The sequence below is a fragment of the Lissotriton helveticus genome, chromosome 10 (genome assembly GCF_964261635.1).
Source record: "Lissotriton helveticus chromosome 10, aLisHel1.1, whole genome shotgun sequence".
Classification (NCBI taxonomy): domain Eukaryota; kingdom Metazoa; phylum Chordata; class Amphibia; order Caudata; family Salamandridae; genus Lissotriton; species Lissotriton helveticus.
The window spans coordinates 98,038,537-98,052,916 of NC_136071.1; the positions used below are offsets into that span (position 1 = coordinate 98,038,537).

General features: G+C 42.2%; 1 protein-coding gene across 1 annotated transcript in view; it reads left to right on the forward strand.

Moving 5' to 3' along the window:
• The window catches only part of ZNF598 (zinc finger protein 598, E3 ubiquitin ligase), a 187,735-nt gene that overhangs the window by 22,098 nt on the left and 151,257 nt on the right, over window positions 1-14,380 (forward strand). Inside the window, exons 3-4 of the mRNA XM_078664856.1 lie at window positions 5,239-5,368; window positions 9,268-9,479. Of these exons, the coding sequence (XP_078520982.1) occupies window positions 5,239-5,368; window positions 9,268-9,479 (342 nt within the window). The remainder of the gene's footprint in view (window positions 1-5,238; window positions 5,369-9,267; window positions 9,480-14,380) is intronic.

A 14,380-nucleotide genomic window follows, 5' to 3' on the forward strand; every position in this document is an offset into this window, starting at 1 on the left:
AACTGGAAGTGACATCGGTGGACAGACTTACATTAAAATTAATCTCCCCTACATTTACGCTGGTGTGTATTTTGATCTATAGACCCCCCATTGCATTGGGGGAATTCACCAAGGAATTAGCAAACTATCTTGCCCCTCTTACCCTAGACTATGCAAAAACATTGCTAGTGGGAGACTTGAACTGCTGGTTTAATGAAGAAAAGGGAAGTTGGGACTCTAAGGACTTACTAGGCCTACTGGAAAATCTAAATCTAGAAGGACACATAACAGAGCCCACACATATTAAAGGACACGCATTAGATCATTTGTGGACCACCAACCTCTTGATCCACAACTTAACTATTAAGTCTTGTTTCTGGTCAGACCACTATTTAATACACTTTACCGTAGCCAAACCCACGCCCGGTCCAAAAATACTGACCAGGAACTTGAACTGTATCAAGTTGCCAGAATTCCATAACACCCTGAAATATACCCTTCCACCTGGAGCAGTTAACGTAGACGAGTTAGAGACAGATATCACCAACTGGCAATTAAGAGCAAGCGAAATTCTTGCCCCCTTACAAAGGAAAGAAAGTTGCATGAGGCCTCTAAATGGTTTACAGTTGAGCTAAAAGAAGCAAAGCTTAAAACCCGTCAGGCGGAACGGAAATGGCGGAGAAGCTACTCCCCTGTAGCAAGGAAGACATATGAAAAAGCTCTCATTGACTACAAAGCTGCTATTGTGGAGGCAAAAACAACCTTCTTCACGAATAGAGTTCTCAGTTCAGAGAATAAATCCAAAGATATTTTTAAGATAGTAAAAGAACGATCCAACCCTGATAGAATCACACCAAATATTACCGCTTCCCAAGCATTATGTGACGACCTGAACGCCTTTTTTTGTGAACAAAATTAAGGCAATACAACACTCCATCTCCCTCAGTTCACAGTACTGGAAAGCACACCAGCAACTCACCAATCCAGTAAATCTTTCTACGTTCTACCTTAGACCGACTGGCTGAACTAAGTAATAAGGTAAAGTCTGGCTCGCCCAATGACCCTTGCCCCTCTTCTATACAAAAATACATATTTTCTCATTTCCCAGAAACCGTTCTCTCCCTGCTCAATCTATCCCTGGAGCAAGGCATGGTTCCACGGGCTTTTTAAAGAGGCAGTGATAGTCCCACTTCAAAAGAAATCAGGAGTAGATCCCAGCCAACTGAGCAACTATAGACCCATATCACTCCTACCATACCCTGCAAAAATTCTCGAAACACATGTAGCAAATCTCCTATGTGCCTTCATTGAAGATACTAAATTCCTGGACCCCCACCAGACAAGTTTTCGGCCACTACACTCAACCGAAGCAGTCATCCTAAGTGTAGTAGATGACCTAAAGGAGGGTGCAGACAAGGGTTGCACGCAGGCATTGGTCTGCTGCCATTTGGTACTGTGGATCACACAATATTAGCGGATAGAATGGCAGCAGCAGGCCTGAGAGGAACGGCCCTGGACTGTATGATCTCATTTTTGGGGATCGCACCCAGTCTGTAAGGCTTAACACCATTTAACTCGGCCAGGGTAAATACTACCTGCGGTGTACCCCAGGGCTCGTCCCCCCCCCCATTTGTTCAACCTCTATATCAGCCCCCTGATCCACTCTCTCCAACACATGAGGGTTAAGGTTTATAATTATGCAGACTACATGCAGTTGATTTTCCCCATAGATGAGACCAAGGATTCTAAAGTATTTTTTCATAGCACCATGCTATTTATTAAAGACTGGATGTGCCATAATCACCTCAAATTGAACTCTGATAAAACAGAGATAATCATTGCCAATGACAGACTCCACCATTGGATGTCAGATCAGCGGCCAGCCACTCTGGGCACTCCACCCACACCTGAGACCTCTGTAAAGAGCGTGGGCATCCAAATTGATGCCAACCTATCGATGCACGCAGAGATTAACCTGGTTACATCTTCATGTATTTACCAGCTAAGAAATTTCATGAAAATTAGGAGATTCTTCACGAAGCAGGCAAGTACAATGATCATGCTAGCCATAATTATGTCCAGGCTGGATTATGCCAATGCCCTCTATCTGGGCCTACCAGCTAACCAAACTCACAGACTGCAGCTGATACAAAACCAAGCTGCCAGATTAATATTCGATCAAACAAGACGCTGCCATACAAAGCCATTGATGAAGCAGTTGCACTGGCTCCCAGTCGTTCAGCGGTCCATGTTCAAGACAGGCTGCATAATTTTCAATGCACTCCGTAACAGGGGCCCTAAATTAATCTCCTCTAAGATCTCACCATATCTCCCCAATCGAAAAGATCTGCTTCAATGAATCTGCTAACCATTCCTAGATTCAAGAGAATGGGTGGCTCTCACTTTTCCATGTTAGGCCCCAAACTTTGGAATTCCCTTCAGAGCATCATCAGATCAATGCCAATTGAAACCCTGGCTGTTTACCCAACCTCCTTTAGCGCCAAGATACCTTTTGGTGTATGTTTGTTCAACAAATTACATAAACATCTTCCTCTTTTCCAGACAAATTAATAATACTAATAAAAACACACACTTTCTATGACTTCCTCCCTCTTTCTCTCTTCCTCTTCATCCATTAGTCTGTTCAGATGTCCTTTAGGTTCTGCTTCCATCCATTTCAGCAGGTGAACGCCCATGAACATGCCCACGTTGTGGAAAAGATTGAGTTTCTCTACATGGCCTTTTATACTACAGTGGACTATGTTGCTCTAAAAAACCCAATGGTCCGATTGTTGAATGTTTTCCTTGGCAATGCTTGCTAGGATCGATTCCAGTAGCAACAAGGGGGAATATGTTTATACATTGACAGTCCTCTGCCTCTTTCTCGACAAACCGTGCATGGCAATTCATTGGTTGCAGCCCTCTTAATCCATTTGTGGATTGAAGATATCCATGACTGACCTTGGATGGAAGAAATTCATACTAATGGTGGAAGAAATGCATACTATCAGGACTCCTACTAATGAGAATCTTGAGGATGACCTGCATGCATGGAGAGACCTGATGCCTAACTAGTTATCACCATGACAACATGCCACCCTGAATTATGCATTCATCTGCTGCTTTGATGGAGTGATTCAACGATCCTGAGAGCTAACACTGAATGTGCAGGTATTCATGTTTCTGTCTTGTGCCTGTACTGCTGAAACTGCTTTTGGTTCTTTCTAAAATGAGGATGTTTTCCAAACAGAGTTTCAGTTTACACATTTCTCCTTCTTGCTACATCCTTTGTAGTCTTGCCAAATCTTCATTTGAGTGTGAGTGATAATTTTGTTTCGTAGGCTGTGTACTAGATAAAGCTCTCTGCTGTAAACTATACTTGCATTTTGTCACAATAAAATAATGCGTCCGTTTTGTTGAAAATGGATTCGCGAGTTGTGGTTCTGTGCATTTCAAATTATTTTTTTAATTTAATAACTTCATAGTTTCAAAAGTAATAGCTTGACTCATCTGAAATCAGAGTAGCATTTGCTTTCTGAATGGGTTTAAATATAAGGATTTTGCTGAAAAACCTTTTACAGAAAACTATGGAAGTGTTATGTTGAAACTTATGAAAGACAATGGCATCACTCACTTCATCTGAAAGATTAAGCATACATTGCAATGCCGAGCAATAGTCTGGTCCTAGGAACACTATTCTGAGAATTATTTGCAATCCTGTTCCCTAAAAATACACGAACATTGTCAAAAAATGGCATATGTTATGTTATACTACATTTCTAAAGCGCTCAGCTACTCAGAGTATCCCGGCGCTGCTACCCTAAGCCCCCACCACCAGCTGAACAGGAAGAACCTCTAAAAAAATGGGCTCAGAATAGTAGTGTTTTAGGTTCTTTTTGAAGACAGCCGGATCCGCAATCCTCCTGAGAGCAAGAGGAAGCTCATTCCAGGCTAGACCAGCCTTACGGGTGAAAGAGCAGCCCCCCTAGCCTCTGGCGTGAAAAGCGCGGGTTCTGAATAAGAAGTTGGCCCAAGGACCGCAAAGTCCTGGGAGGAATATAGAAAGAAAAGCGCTTCTGTAGATATAGTGGGCCCAATCCATACACGGCCCGATGGACAATAACCAGCATTTTAAATTTCAAACGGGCCTCAACTGGGAGCCAATGAAGGTGGCGGAGAAGGGCCCGCACGCTCTGCCTGGGGGAAAGACCCCGAAGGAGACGCGCAGCCGCATTTTGAACTACCTGCAGTTTTTTTATCAGATAGCCTGGACATCCCACTAAAAGCGCATTGGAGTAATCCAGCCGGGAGAGGATCAATGCCCGGACTACAGTTTCTTTAGCCTCAACCGGCAGAAGGGGGAGGAATTTGCGCAGGGTTTAAGTATGCCAAAACAGGTCCCTGTAAGTTTTTTGACATGTCGCAAAATTCACATTTTCTTCGAACCAGACACCCATGTTTTTTGCAAGGCCCTTATCTGATTGGGGAGGTGGGAAGTCCGTGGGCCACAGTCTGGTTCGGAAACCCGCAGGGAAAGTTCCAAACAGGAGCACCTCGGACTTCTCCTCATTGCACTTTAAGTTGTGCATTGGCCAACCCGCGAAACACCGCGGAGAGACAGCGCTGAGCCGTGTTGACCGAGTCCTCACCCCTTCTCCAAGTAAACAGTAACTGCGTGTCATCCACATAGGCCATCACCCTAGCCCCCAGTGACTCCGCCAGATAAACCAGGGGATTTGCATAACTATAAAAGTGTTGCCCTGGCAGTTTGTGAGGAAGCATGCTGAAACTAGGTGATAAGGTGGACCCTTCTTTTTAGAATTTTCTAAGAACAAAGTGGCTGGCCACTTGCCTCTCCATGAACGAGTCAATATGCAGGGACTTGTTTTTGCCTTTATGGCAAGGAATAACGAAATTTACAATATCTCTTGGCATGACTTTCTAAAACGAATTAGCTGCAAGTGATTACAAATGCTAAGATATGGTTTTACCAACAAACGTTGGCTGCGTTTTAATTTCATGTTCTTCTTGTTATTATACCCACTCGCCTTTTTATGCAGCCTCAGATTCTTTTGTTTTTTACCCAAGAAGTTAGTATAGCGTGCTCTTGTGTCGTGTGGATGCCTTTTCCTGTCACCCTTTCCATTTAGAGGCCATGGACATTATTTAATGTTAAATTACTTCATTGTGTTTGCTCTCTTCTTTTTATTATTATGACACCATGTCAGTTTGACATTCGATCGTGTTTTGAATCCACAGGAAGCTGCTGCAGCATGAGTGCTTAATGTGTGCAGAGGCTCGTCCTTTTCACACGTTCATGGATTTGGAGCAGCACATGAGGAAACAGCACGAACTCTTTTGCTGTAGGCTTTGTGTGAACAACCTGAAGGTGAGTTGTGCTTGCATATTTTCAATGGTCTGCCTAGCACTCTTTTCTGGGGAAGCTCACAGTGCTAGCCTAATTATGCTTCCCTGGATAGTTACACAGGTGTCTGTTCTTCTTCTGTGATATCTGTTCTCTTCCAGATACCTCTCCCAATGTATGGCTTATAGCAAGTCCGAAAATAGTATTTTCTATTGGTCCACCTTTGACTGCCAGTGTAATCGCTTCATAGTGAATTATTGCTTTACTGTTAGTCTATTATTTCCTTTTGTATAATGTATTTTGTCAAATATTTCAAGCAGTGTTTCATTTGAACATTTGATCTTAGGAATAATAATATATAAGTAAATGATTTTAGAGACTGGATTTTTAATATATGAAAAAAAGAAGGGATCAAGTTTTTCCCAACCTCCCTGCAATCTGCGAGATGCTCCTGGCTTCAGGAGAACCAACCCCCCCCCCCCTTTTAATTTGCCAATTGACAGCAGTGCAAATGTACAAGTAAGCGTTCAGAACAAAAGAACTCAGGAAAAACAGCACTCTGAGATCAGATAGGCTTCTGTGGACCATGTCCTTGACTTGTGAAGTCTTGCTTAGGAAATAAACTGAATAGAAGAACAAGTACCCCCCTGGACTTTTCCCAAAAATTATGATGGGTTCAGTTTCACAAAGAGGGTTCCTGTACAATATTTAGTTTTTGACCTGCACTCTGGTTTAGTTTCTCCTTTTTGGGTAAGATTGTTCATATACTTGATGAGAAATGATCCCAATTCCCAAGCCAAAGTGTGCTTGAATGTACATATTCCCCTCTGACCTTTCTGTTTCTCTGGTGCTGTGGAACATTTTTTAGGTTTAATGGACAGCAATTAGTATAATACACTTGTGGTAATTAGCACTTTTGCAACCTCTGGGTAAGTGTTTGGTCAGCATGTTTTCATGGTGGTGTACTAGTGACCTGACAATGCAGAGATTTGGTTCAGATTTTAGAAGTCCCACCATACTATGGGGCTCTGCTCAGATGTTATAGTGCAACTAAGTTTTTATTTTTATTTCCCTCCATTCCTCCAGCTCTTGCTACTCTTCACCTCAGTTCACCCTCTCTCCCCCAGTGTTTCCCTCTATCTCTTTTCCCCTCTTGCTCTCTCTCTAAAGCGTTTCCATCTTTCTGAAACATTTCCTTCTACCCCTTTATTTGGTGCCTGGATTAAGGGAAGAGTAAGGGTTGCTAGCAATAATTAGAGGTTTCAGTGTAACCATAACTTTAGTTTGCCACTCGTTGGGTTTTCGCCATATGTTTTTTCAAATTCTGTACGTCCTCTATTGAAGAATCTGTTCTTTTTTGGGTGGATAACACTATACTCAGCTCAGTGAACTTCCATTCTGCTAAAAGACCAACTATTCAAATAAAAGTTGTCTTCATGTGTTGTGTTAAAGAGTGTCTGGGACTCCTATAGCTCTTCTATCTTAAAGCTGCACTTGTGTATCGACTGAAGGTACAGAAAAAGATATTCATTGTTTTTTTCTTTTCGGGCTCCTCTCATGTATTGAAGACCTTATGAAAGAATAAAGACTTTAGTACCACCTGTTTGTAGTAGCAATTAACATTTTGCCTGGTCATTGCTGCTGTCAAGATTTTGGTCTGTTGATTGGTGCATGCAAGGCCTGATACATTGATGGCTATTTTGTTGCATAGTTATTGCTTCAGGTCGGATAGTTGAGTGGTAGAGCAGCTACAACTGTGTTCTGATTCTGCATTTTTCCCATTTTATTTTGGTAACCTGGTCTGTGTCCATACCCTTCTAGACACCAAAGTTTATAGTTCTAACTAAAGCAATCCTAGTCTATTTGGGTGCTTTCTCTTTTGTGTTTTCCAACTTTATAAACAGGAGGCTCAACATACTCTTGACTTACTATTTTTGTGAGCCAACATAAGTAGCAGATGAATGTATGCATATGTTACAAACTTAAAATGTATTTGCAGTGTTGCAACAGGAAGCCCCATGGCTCACTTTGTATTATTGCGTTGATAGGCGGTTTGTATCTTTTGGCAATATGGAAGACTTTATTTGGTGTCATCCCATTTACAAACGACTGCGCCACCTCTAGCTTCTTTGCCTATCAATGTGTAGAGTATTACAAATGCAATGCTTCACCTGATGCAGAGTCAGTCGTAGGGTTCCAAGCAAAAGCAGAATCCACTCAAAAATGCTTCTCTGTCTAACTTCCTATTTCACTCTTGTACTGCATCTACCCACTATGATTCATGTCTGGGGGGAAAAAACTTAACTGTCTTTTCCTTCTCTTTCATTCAGTAAGTCTCTTCCCTTTCTTCTCTAACATACATGAATGACTAGATTTCAACCTACTCAGTACTTACCTTTCTTCTTAAACTATTCTCAACACCTTTATTCTCATTTCTACAACCCCAGTATGACTGAACCCACTTTCTCTCGTTGACCGCTTTATTTCTCTCGCTCGCCACACCGCCAAACATATTCTCAATTTACATGACGTTTATGCATCTATTGACATCATTCACCACCCATCTCATTCTCCTCCCTTTAATCCCTCTGGCATAGCCATCATGGCATGTCCGTGTTTTTCCTTATTTGTGACTTTCCTCTATTTCTCAGTGGACTACAACTTTTAGAAATCCCCAGTATCCCACTTCTTGTTTAAATCCTACAAAGAAATTGTCTAGGTCCTCTAATGTTTTGTCTAAAGAACCTCAAAATGTTTACATCATCTCCTTTGGTTTGTCTTTCCTCCTCTACACTGACAGCACCTCGCTCTTCTGTGCTCCCACATTTACTTACTACATCCAATAAAGGATCTTGAACTCTTCCAAAATATAGGTTCCCTACCGTTCCTCTTTCTCAGATCCCATCTACTCTTTTACCTTGCTCCACTTCCCCCTACATCATGACCTTCAACTGCTCTTCTAAGAATCCAGTCTCTTTTCAAACATTTAATGCATATGGAGGTGTTTATTATTACCACAAACATACTGGCACATTGCTTAGTATTTAAACGGATGAAAAATACATCTTTGTTCCACTCCTCAGTGCTAATGCTTCAAATAATTCTCTACTCCTAAAGGCATTACATTATCGTAACCGCCTGCTTGTGGACCTCTAGCAACATTCCTTTCCCCCCTGTTCAAAGTTTCTGCCCTTCATTAAGCGGGCACTCTACAAGCTATTGACAGTTGTTTTCACTGTGGTTAATGGAATTTACCTAAATTTTCTTGCTGACTTTGGCATGCTACACACGTCCAGTAATTTGCCAACCTCATCCTGCTTGTCACAGCAAAAATTACCTTCCACTGAGTCCTGTTTCCAGTCTCTTCGTCTTCAAGGTCCCCATAACTGCAATGCACTGCCTCCTGAGATCAACGTCTCCCACTCTTAACAAGTTAAAATACAGCCTGAATAGACATCTCGTGAGATAAGAAGGAAAATGCCAAACGACTCACCTCCTATGTAAATTCTAGATATGTCGTCAATATGTTGCATTTATCTCGCTGAACATTCATTGCAAATTAGCTTTTCTTCAATCATGTATTCATCTACTGTTTTTGTGGTATACACTCTTAACAGAACATCATGCTAGGAACCCATGCTGTCGTTTGGTACAGCATTTGTGGTTGAAATGTCCGGTTTCTGATGGTAAATACTTAAAACTCTCAGGTAGATGCATTCTAGACGAAAAATGCTTGCACCCAGGGTGTTACAGAAAACGTAAACATTCTCCCTTACAGTCCGTTGAACAAAGCAGATGTTAGTGACCCTTAATATACATCACAATTTGAATCATTTGTATGCCCTAAATTCTGTTTGAGTTGGTATGTTGTGAATATTTTTCTTCATCACATAAATCATCATTTTTCCCTCCACTGCTATTAGAACTTCACATATGAGCGAAAGTGGTATTCCCGCAGAGACCTTGCCCGTCATCGGATATCTGGCGACCCTGATGATACGTCCCACAAAGGTCACCCACTATGCAAATTCTGCGACGAGCGTTATCTGGACAATGATGAGCTGCTGAAACACCTGCGAAGAGACCACTATTTCTGTCACTTTTGTGATTCTGATGGAGCCCAAGAGTATTACAGGTATGTCAAATCCACAGTTTTTTGTGAAGCAAAATGTCCTTATGTCATAAAAAGATTTCATTAGGCAAGGCTTAATTGGTTTTAATATCAGTCTTTTTGAAAGTGGAGCTCACCTTATGTAATGAAAGGAAGTTTATATCTGTTTTTTGTTTTGTTTTCAAATCCTGTTTATTGAGATCTGCAACAAACCTTTGTGATTTGATGTTTTTATTAACTCAGCCATTATTGTATGTGTTGGTAGGGGTACATGAGTGTGCTAATTCCTTTAAGAGTTCTATACAGTGTTAAACAAGATGTATCATACAAGCACATGATGCTGTAAGAGCTATGGTTGCCAGGGTTTCAAAATCAAGTGTGTAAAATTGATGTTTATATGTTTGGTCCATGTAAGTCATTCTGTTGGTCGAATAGGTGGTCGCGTCAGTAAGGTGCAATTAGTAGATTTCGGTAAGATTGATGTTGTATCTTGAGTATTGTATCATATTTCTCTGGCGGGCACATGGTCCATGTTTTTGAGCGCCTGTGTACAGTGCTTGCTGCCAAGTAATTTTCTCAAGATAAGTTTTCTTTTCCTACCTGAACATTTAGTAGGTTGGTTGTGACCTCACCCTGGTTTTATTTTGCCCTATGTTCCCTTCTTTAGTCTTTTTTTAGCTTTGTTTTGTCAGGCTAGTGTGGTATATACTGCCAGCCTGTTTCTGCGTTAATAGCTTTTCGGATTTGTATTGGTAGTTCTATGTACAAGACTTGACAGTTTTGTAATAATAAGACCGTGACCAGGATAACCGTAGACTATGGTTGCTGTGATGCAGATTGAGTAGCTCTACTAGCAATGTTTAGTTTATTCCGTTAAACACTGTTCATGAGGGGTGAAGACAAATTTCAAGTTGAACAGTACACTTGTTTTGTTTTTACTTAATATACTGGGATGGGGCTTCATCCAGGCACAGGATTTATGCAATATAATATGTGATAAGTGTAGGTGTGTCTGGTGTTTCATTTGCATGCCAAATATATTGTCTAGGAGGATGGTGAGATTTAAATTTCACTAGTTGTGACTGATGGCTTTAGCTTGTAGGTAAGAGCATGTAATGAGTATTTGTTAGTCTATTGGGGTTAAGTGCTGTGATGTAATCTGCACACTTTAAAAGAGAGAGTCTTGCTGGGTTAGTCAGTGTTCTTTCGTCCTGAAAGAGATTGTTGGGGCTTAATTTGTGCATGCTAGGAGGGAATGATTTAGTGCATCCTATTTTTCCAGGGCACCAGGAGGCCAGAATTAGAAGGCATTTGATTTTCATGTGCTAGGAGTAACTGGATTTTAAATTTTATTCTTACAGTCGTCTGGTGTAGTGGGGTGGGGAAGGTGTCCCATGCGGATGCCTGAATGGAGTTGATTTAGGTTAAATGTGATGACTGAAGGTGATGGCGTTACCCACTTGTACTAGGATGTTATGGTGAAGTTCCTTCTTTACATGCTGGGAGGGAGTTTCACAATATGTAAATAACGAATACTTGTAGATTGTGAGCTTCTGGACCTCAACATCTCAAAATAAATGAGGCCATGGAGAACACCCCAGGAATAAAAATCACATTTTGAACATAGTATAGCAAGAGATCATGAAAACTTTATTTATTTGATTATTTGTGTACAACAAACTAGAATGACGGTTGAACGGGGGAAGATGCATGGAGACCATTCTTCTATGGTCTTAAGGTGTAGTGTAGGCTAAATATGAGTTTTTAGAGCCTTGTAGTGTAGTCTTGCAACTTTAAATTGAGTCTGAGCTATTTGCAGAGTGGAAGTGGAGCAGGAAAACGAGGAAGCGTTTAGGGTTTTTTTCCCTTTCTTTTTAGGTCGAGCCTAACTGCAGTGTGCATGCACTGCTCAGTTTGCAAGGCATGCTGTAATAGAGTATGCATTAGAAACCCCTCCCACTTTGCGCCCATATTTGTCATTGACCGTCCTAAATGCTGGCTTCTGATTCAAAAATGCACTTGTTAGTCCGCCCTATTTCCGGCTTGTCTTCATTTGTACCCTGCCATGGCAACTGGCCCTTTTACTTGGCTTGTTACATGGTCTTTGTTTTAAGTCGGTGAGCAGTATTTTATTTATTAACTAACTAATGCGGACAATGGTGGCTGCTTCTTGCCTTCTCAGCGCGCCCGCACAGGACAATGGCGGCCGCTTTTTACATCGAGCGCTATGCCGCTCTAACTTTAAAAGTGGCACAATGGCAATACGTTATAAAAAATATTTTATTATTTTTGAGATGAACGTGGCGGCCGCTTCAGGGACACCGCACTTTCGCTCAGCTTTTATTTTTAAAAATAAAATTGTATGCTGGTCTTTAACAATTCCAGCTCTGCCATCCTCAGCAGGGTTGGGGAATGCGTTTCGTCCATCACACTCAAAGCCCGCTGCGTTTGTGTGCCTTACGCTCCCGCTTTTATTGTGGTAAAATGTTACCGCAATTACTTTGAAAAAGCGTCCTTGCAACCAGAAGATCTGCTCCGCTCGCTGGCTTTCCGAAATGGAACGAGATGCTGCTATATATAACTCCAACATGTGTCTGGGAAGGAGGTAGCGAGAAGCTTCCTCTGCATGAGCTCGGGGCTGGATCGCCACGCACTCTCTGCACCTGCCCCCAATCGGAAGTGACTGCTGTGGACACAGTACATACAGGGACCACCATCGTGAACATGTGGTATGGATTCTGGACCAAAAAGGTGTGCTCCATCTACACCTGTGGAGGCTAGACGCCATTTTACTGGCGCTGCAGAAGCTTAAGCTCCTGTGCGCATCGGATGCTAAGACACCACCCGTGCCTCTTTCTTTCCCCAGGGGGCACTTTTTGCATGGTACTGATATATAGAACATCGTACCTCCAGCCCACCAGATGTGATCAGCGAGTCTTTGCCATTTCCTCGTACCTCCCTCATCAAAAGAAAACAACGCCTCGCGTCACTAATTTGCTTACATTTTGGGGCGTTCTCTTCACTCCAACATCTCCAGCCTCGAGGTGCTGGCTATGCCTGCATATTCACCATTAAAGTACTTAACTCAGCCCACCTGGAGGGAATTGGTCTCTGAAATAAACCTGCAGCTGCGGCCTCCTGGAGAGCGCATCCTGGACTAACATACAGGAGCATTTCACTAGCCCAATCACATCGCATTACATTATGCTTTAAGGTTTCCATTTTGTCTGGTTGGTTATCAAACCTAGAACGCAAAAGCACGCCAGATACCACTCCCCGAGAACTACGAAGAAAGACGCAGCGTTATGAAAGGAATGCAAATCTATTCTGCTTGGCATTGATTTTATGTGACTAGTTTAAGGCACTGCCCAATACAGTGTAACATCCAGATCAAATGTGCACAGGTGTCACATGGCCTTTTAGTTACTAGATAATAGATAGTACTGTTCATTCTAAAGCCCTTACATAGAATGGAACAAAAACATGGGATTGGCTGAGGGTGACACTCATGGCATCAATGAATTCAGTCGGGAATGGCTGTAGTAGTCTTCTTGGTTTAAGTTAAGCAAAAACAAAAGTTTCCAAGTAATCGAAGAGCGGTTCCAATTAATGAAAACTCCAACCTCCTTCCACTGCAGATTGCATTCTGGGACTTGCAGTTCACAGATTAGACATACGAATCCTGGCCAGCAAACTGCTGATGGTTAAAATGCCATGCCAGGCTGAAGGTGTCACACATGTGACAATGGAACACACTAGGCGGTACACAGATTTTGTTGCTGACCTTTTTAATTTGCACCTCCTAATCTCTCCAATGTTTGTCCCATTCCTTATTAAACAAGCAGCATAAATGTTGGCAAATCCGTTTCATTCCCTTTTTCACAAGTTATGCATGGATCAGAATTTGTCTGTGCCAAAATATTACACACCATAGTCGTTTTAGAAACAGCTGTGTCATATGTTTATTGCATTAGTTTCTCCATTTTGCCCTCATGGTCGGATTTAAAAAATCACCAATGAACTATTGCACAAGGTACAAAAGTGCTGCAGTTAAGCCTAACAATGCTTCAGCCCATGGTGGCACAGCACCCAGGATAATGTGCTGCATGACTAACCACTTCGAAGGTCCCAAAGGCAAGACCTATTAGCTATGCCAATTCTTGTTTTTTGGTGGGGGGAGAAGGTGGATTTCCAGAAGGAGGTTGGTTTTGTCTAAATTCTCTTTTCTTTTCTGTCCCATGGTTTGGAGCTTATATTTCAGATAGATGGGAAGACTGATGAAATGCTTTGTACCAGGTGCAGGCAATTTTGAAGTTTAGTTCAGCGTTTCTTATTCTCCCTTATTTGGAGTTTATTTGAACTGAAGATTGCTTCACAGTTTCTATAGGCCTGCGAAACACATTCTCTTCTAGTTGTTTGAATAAGAGCGGAGTTTGTTTCTGTCTTTTTTGTACCACTTCGTGCCTGTTTAAGTTTTTAGGTCTCGCCTATTCTATCCCGTTAGGGATTGAATAGGCGAGATTATAGTAAGCGGTTCAAAAAGTCTACCAAACTGTGGATCGCGTACAGTTCATGTGAGGCAGGCGTATGAGGCAGGAGCGTGCACATCATCGCCAGCCACATCCCATACCATGGCATCAGACTTCAAAGGAAGCTGCTCGCACACCACCATTTGTCTGAGCCTCGGCATCAGACTTCAAACGAATCCGCTCCCAAACCGCTCCCCTCCCCCCCCCATCAGACTTCAAAGGAATGCGCTCCTGCTCCCCCGCCACAGCAATGCCGAGAGCTTGTTTTCAGAAGTGTTTCACCTAACGAAGGAGAGGTCGGGGGAAGGGTTACAGACCCGTGAGCTGCTGGAAGCAAACAGCATCAGTTTGGGCGTCGTGTTCACTCATGTCATTATGCTGGCAGTTCCAGTTGGC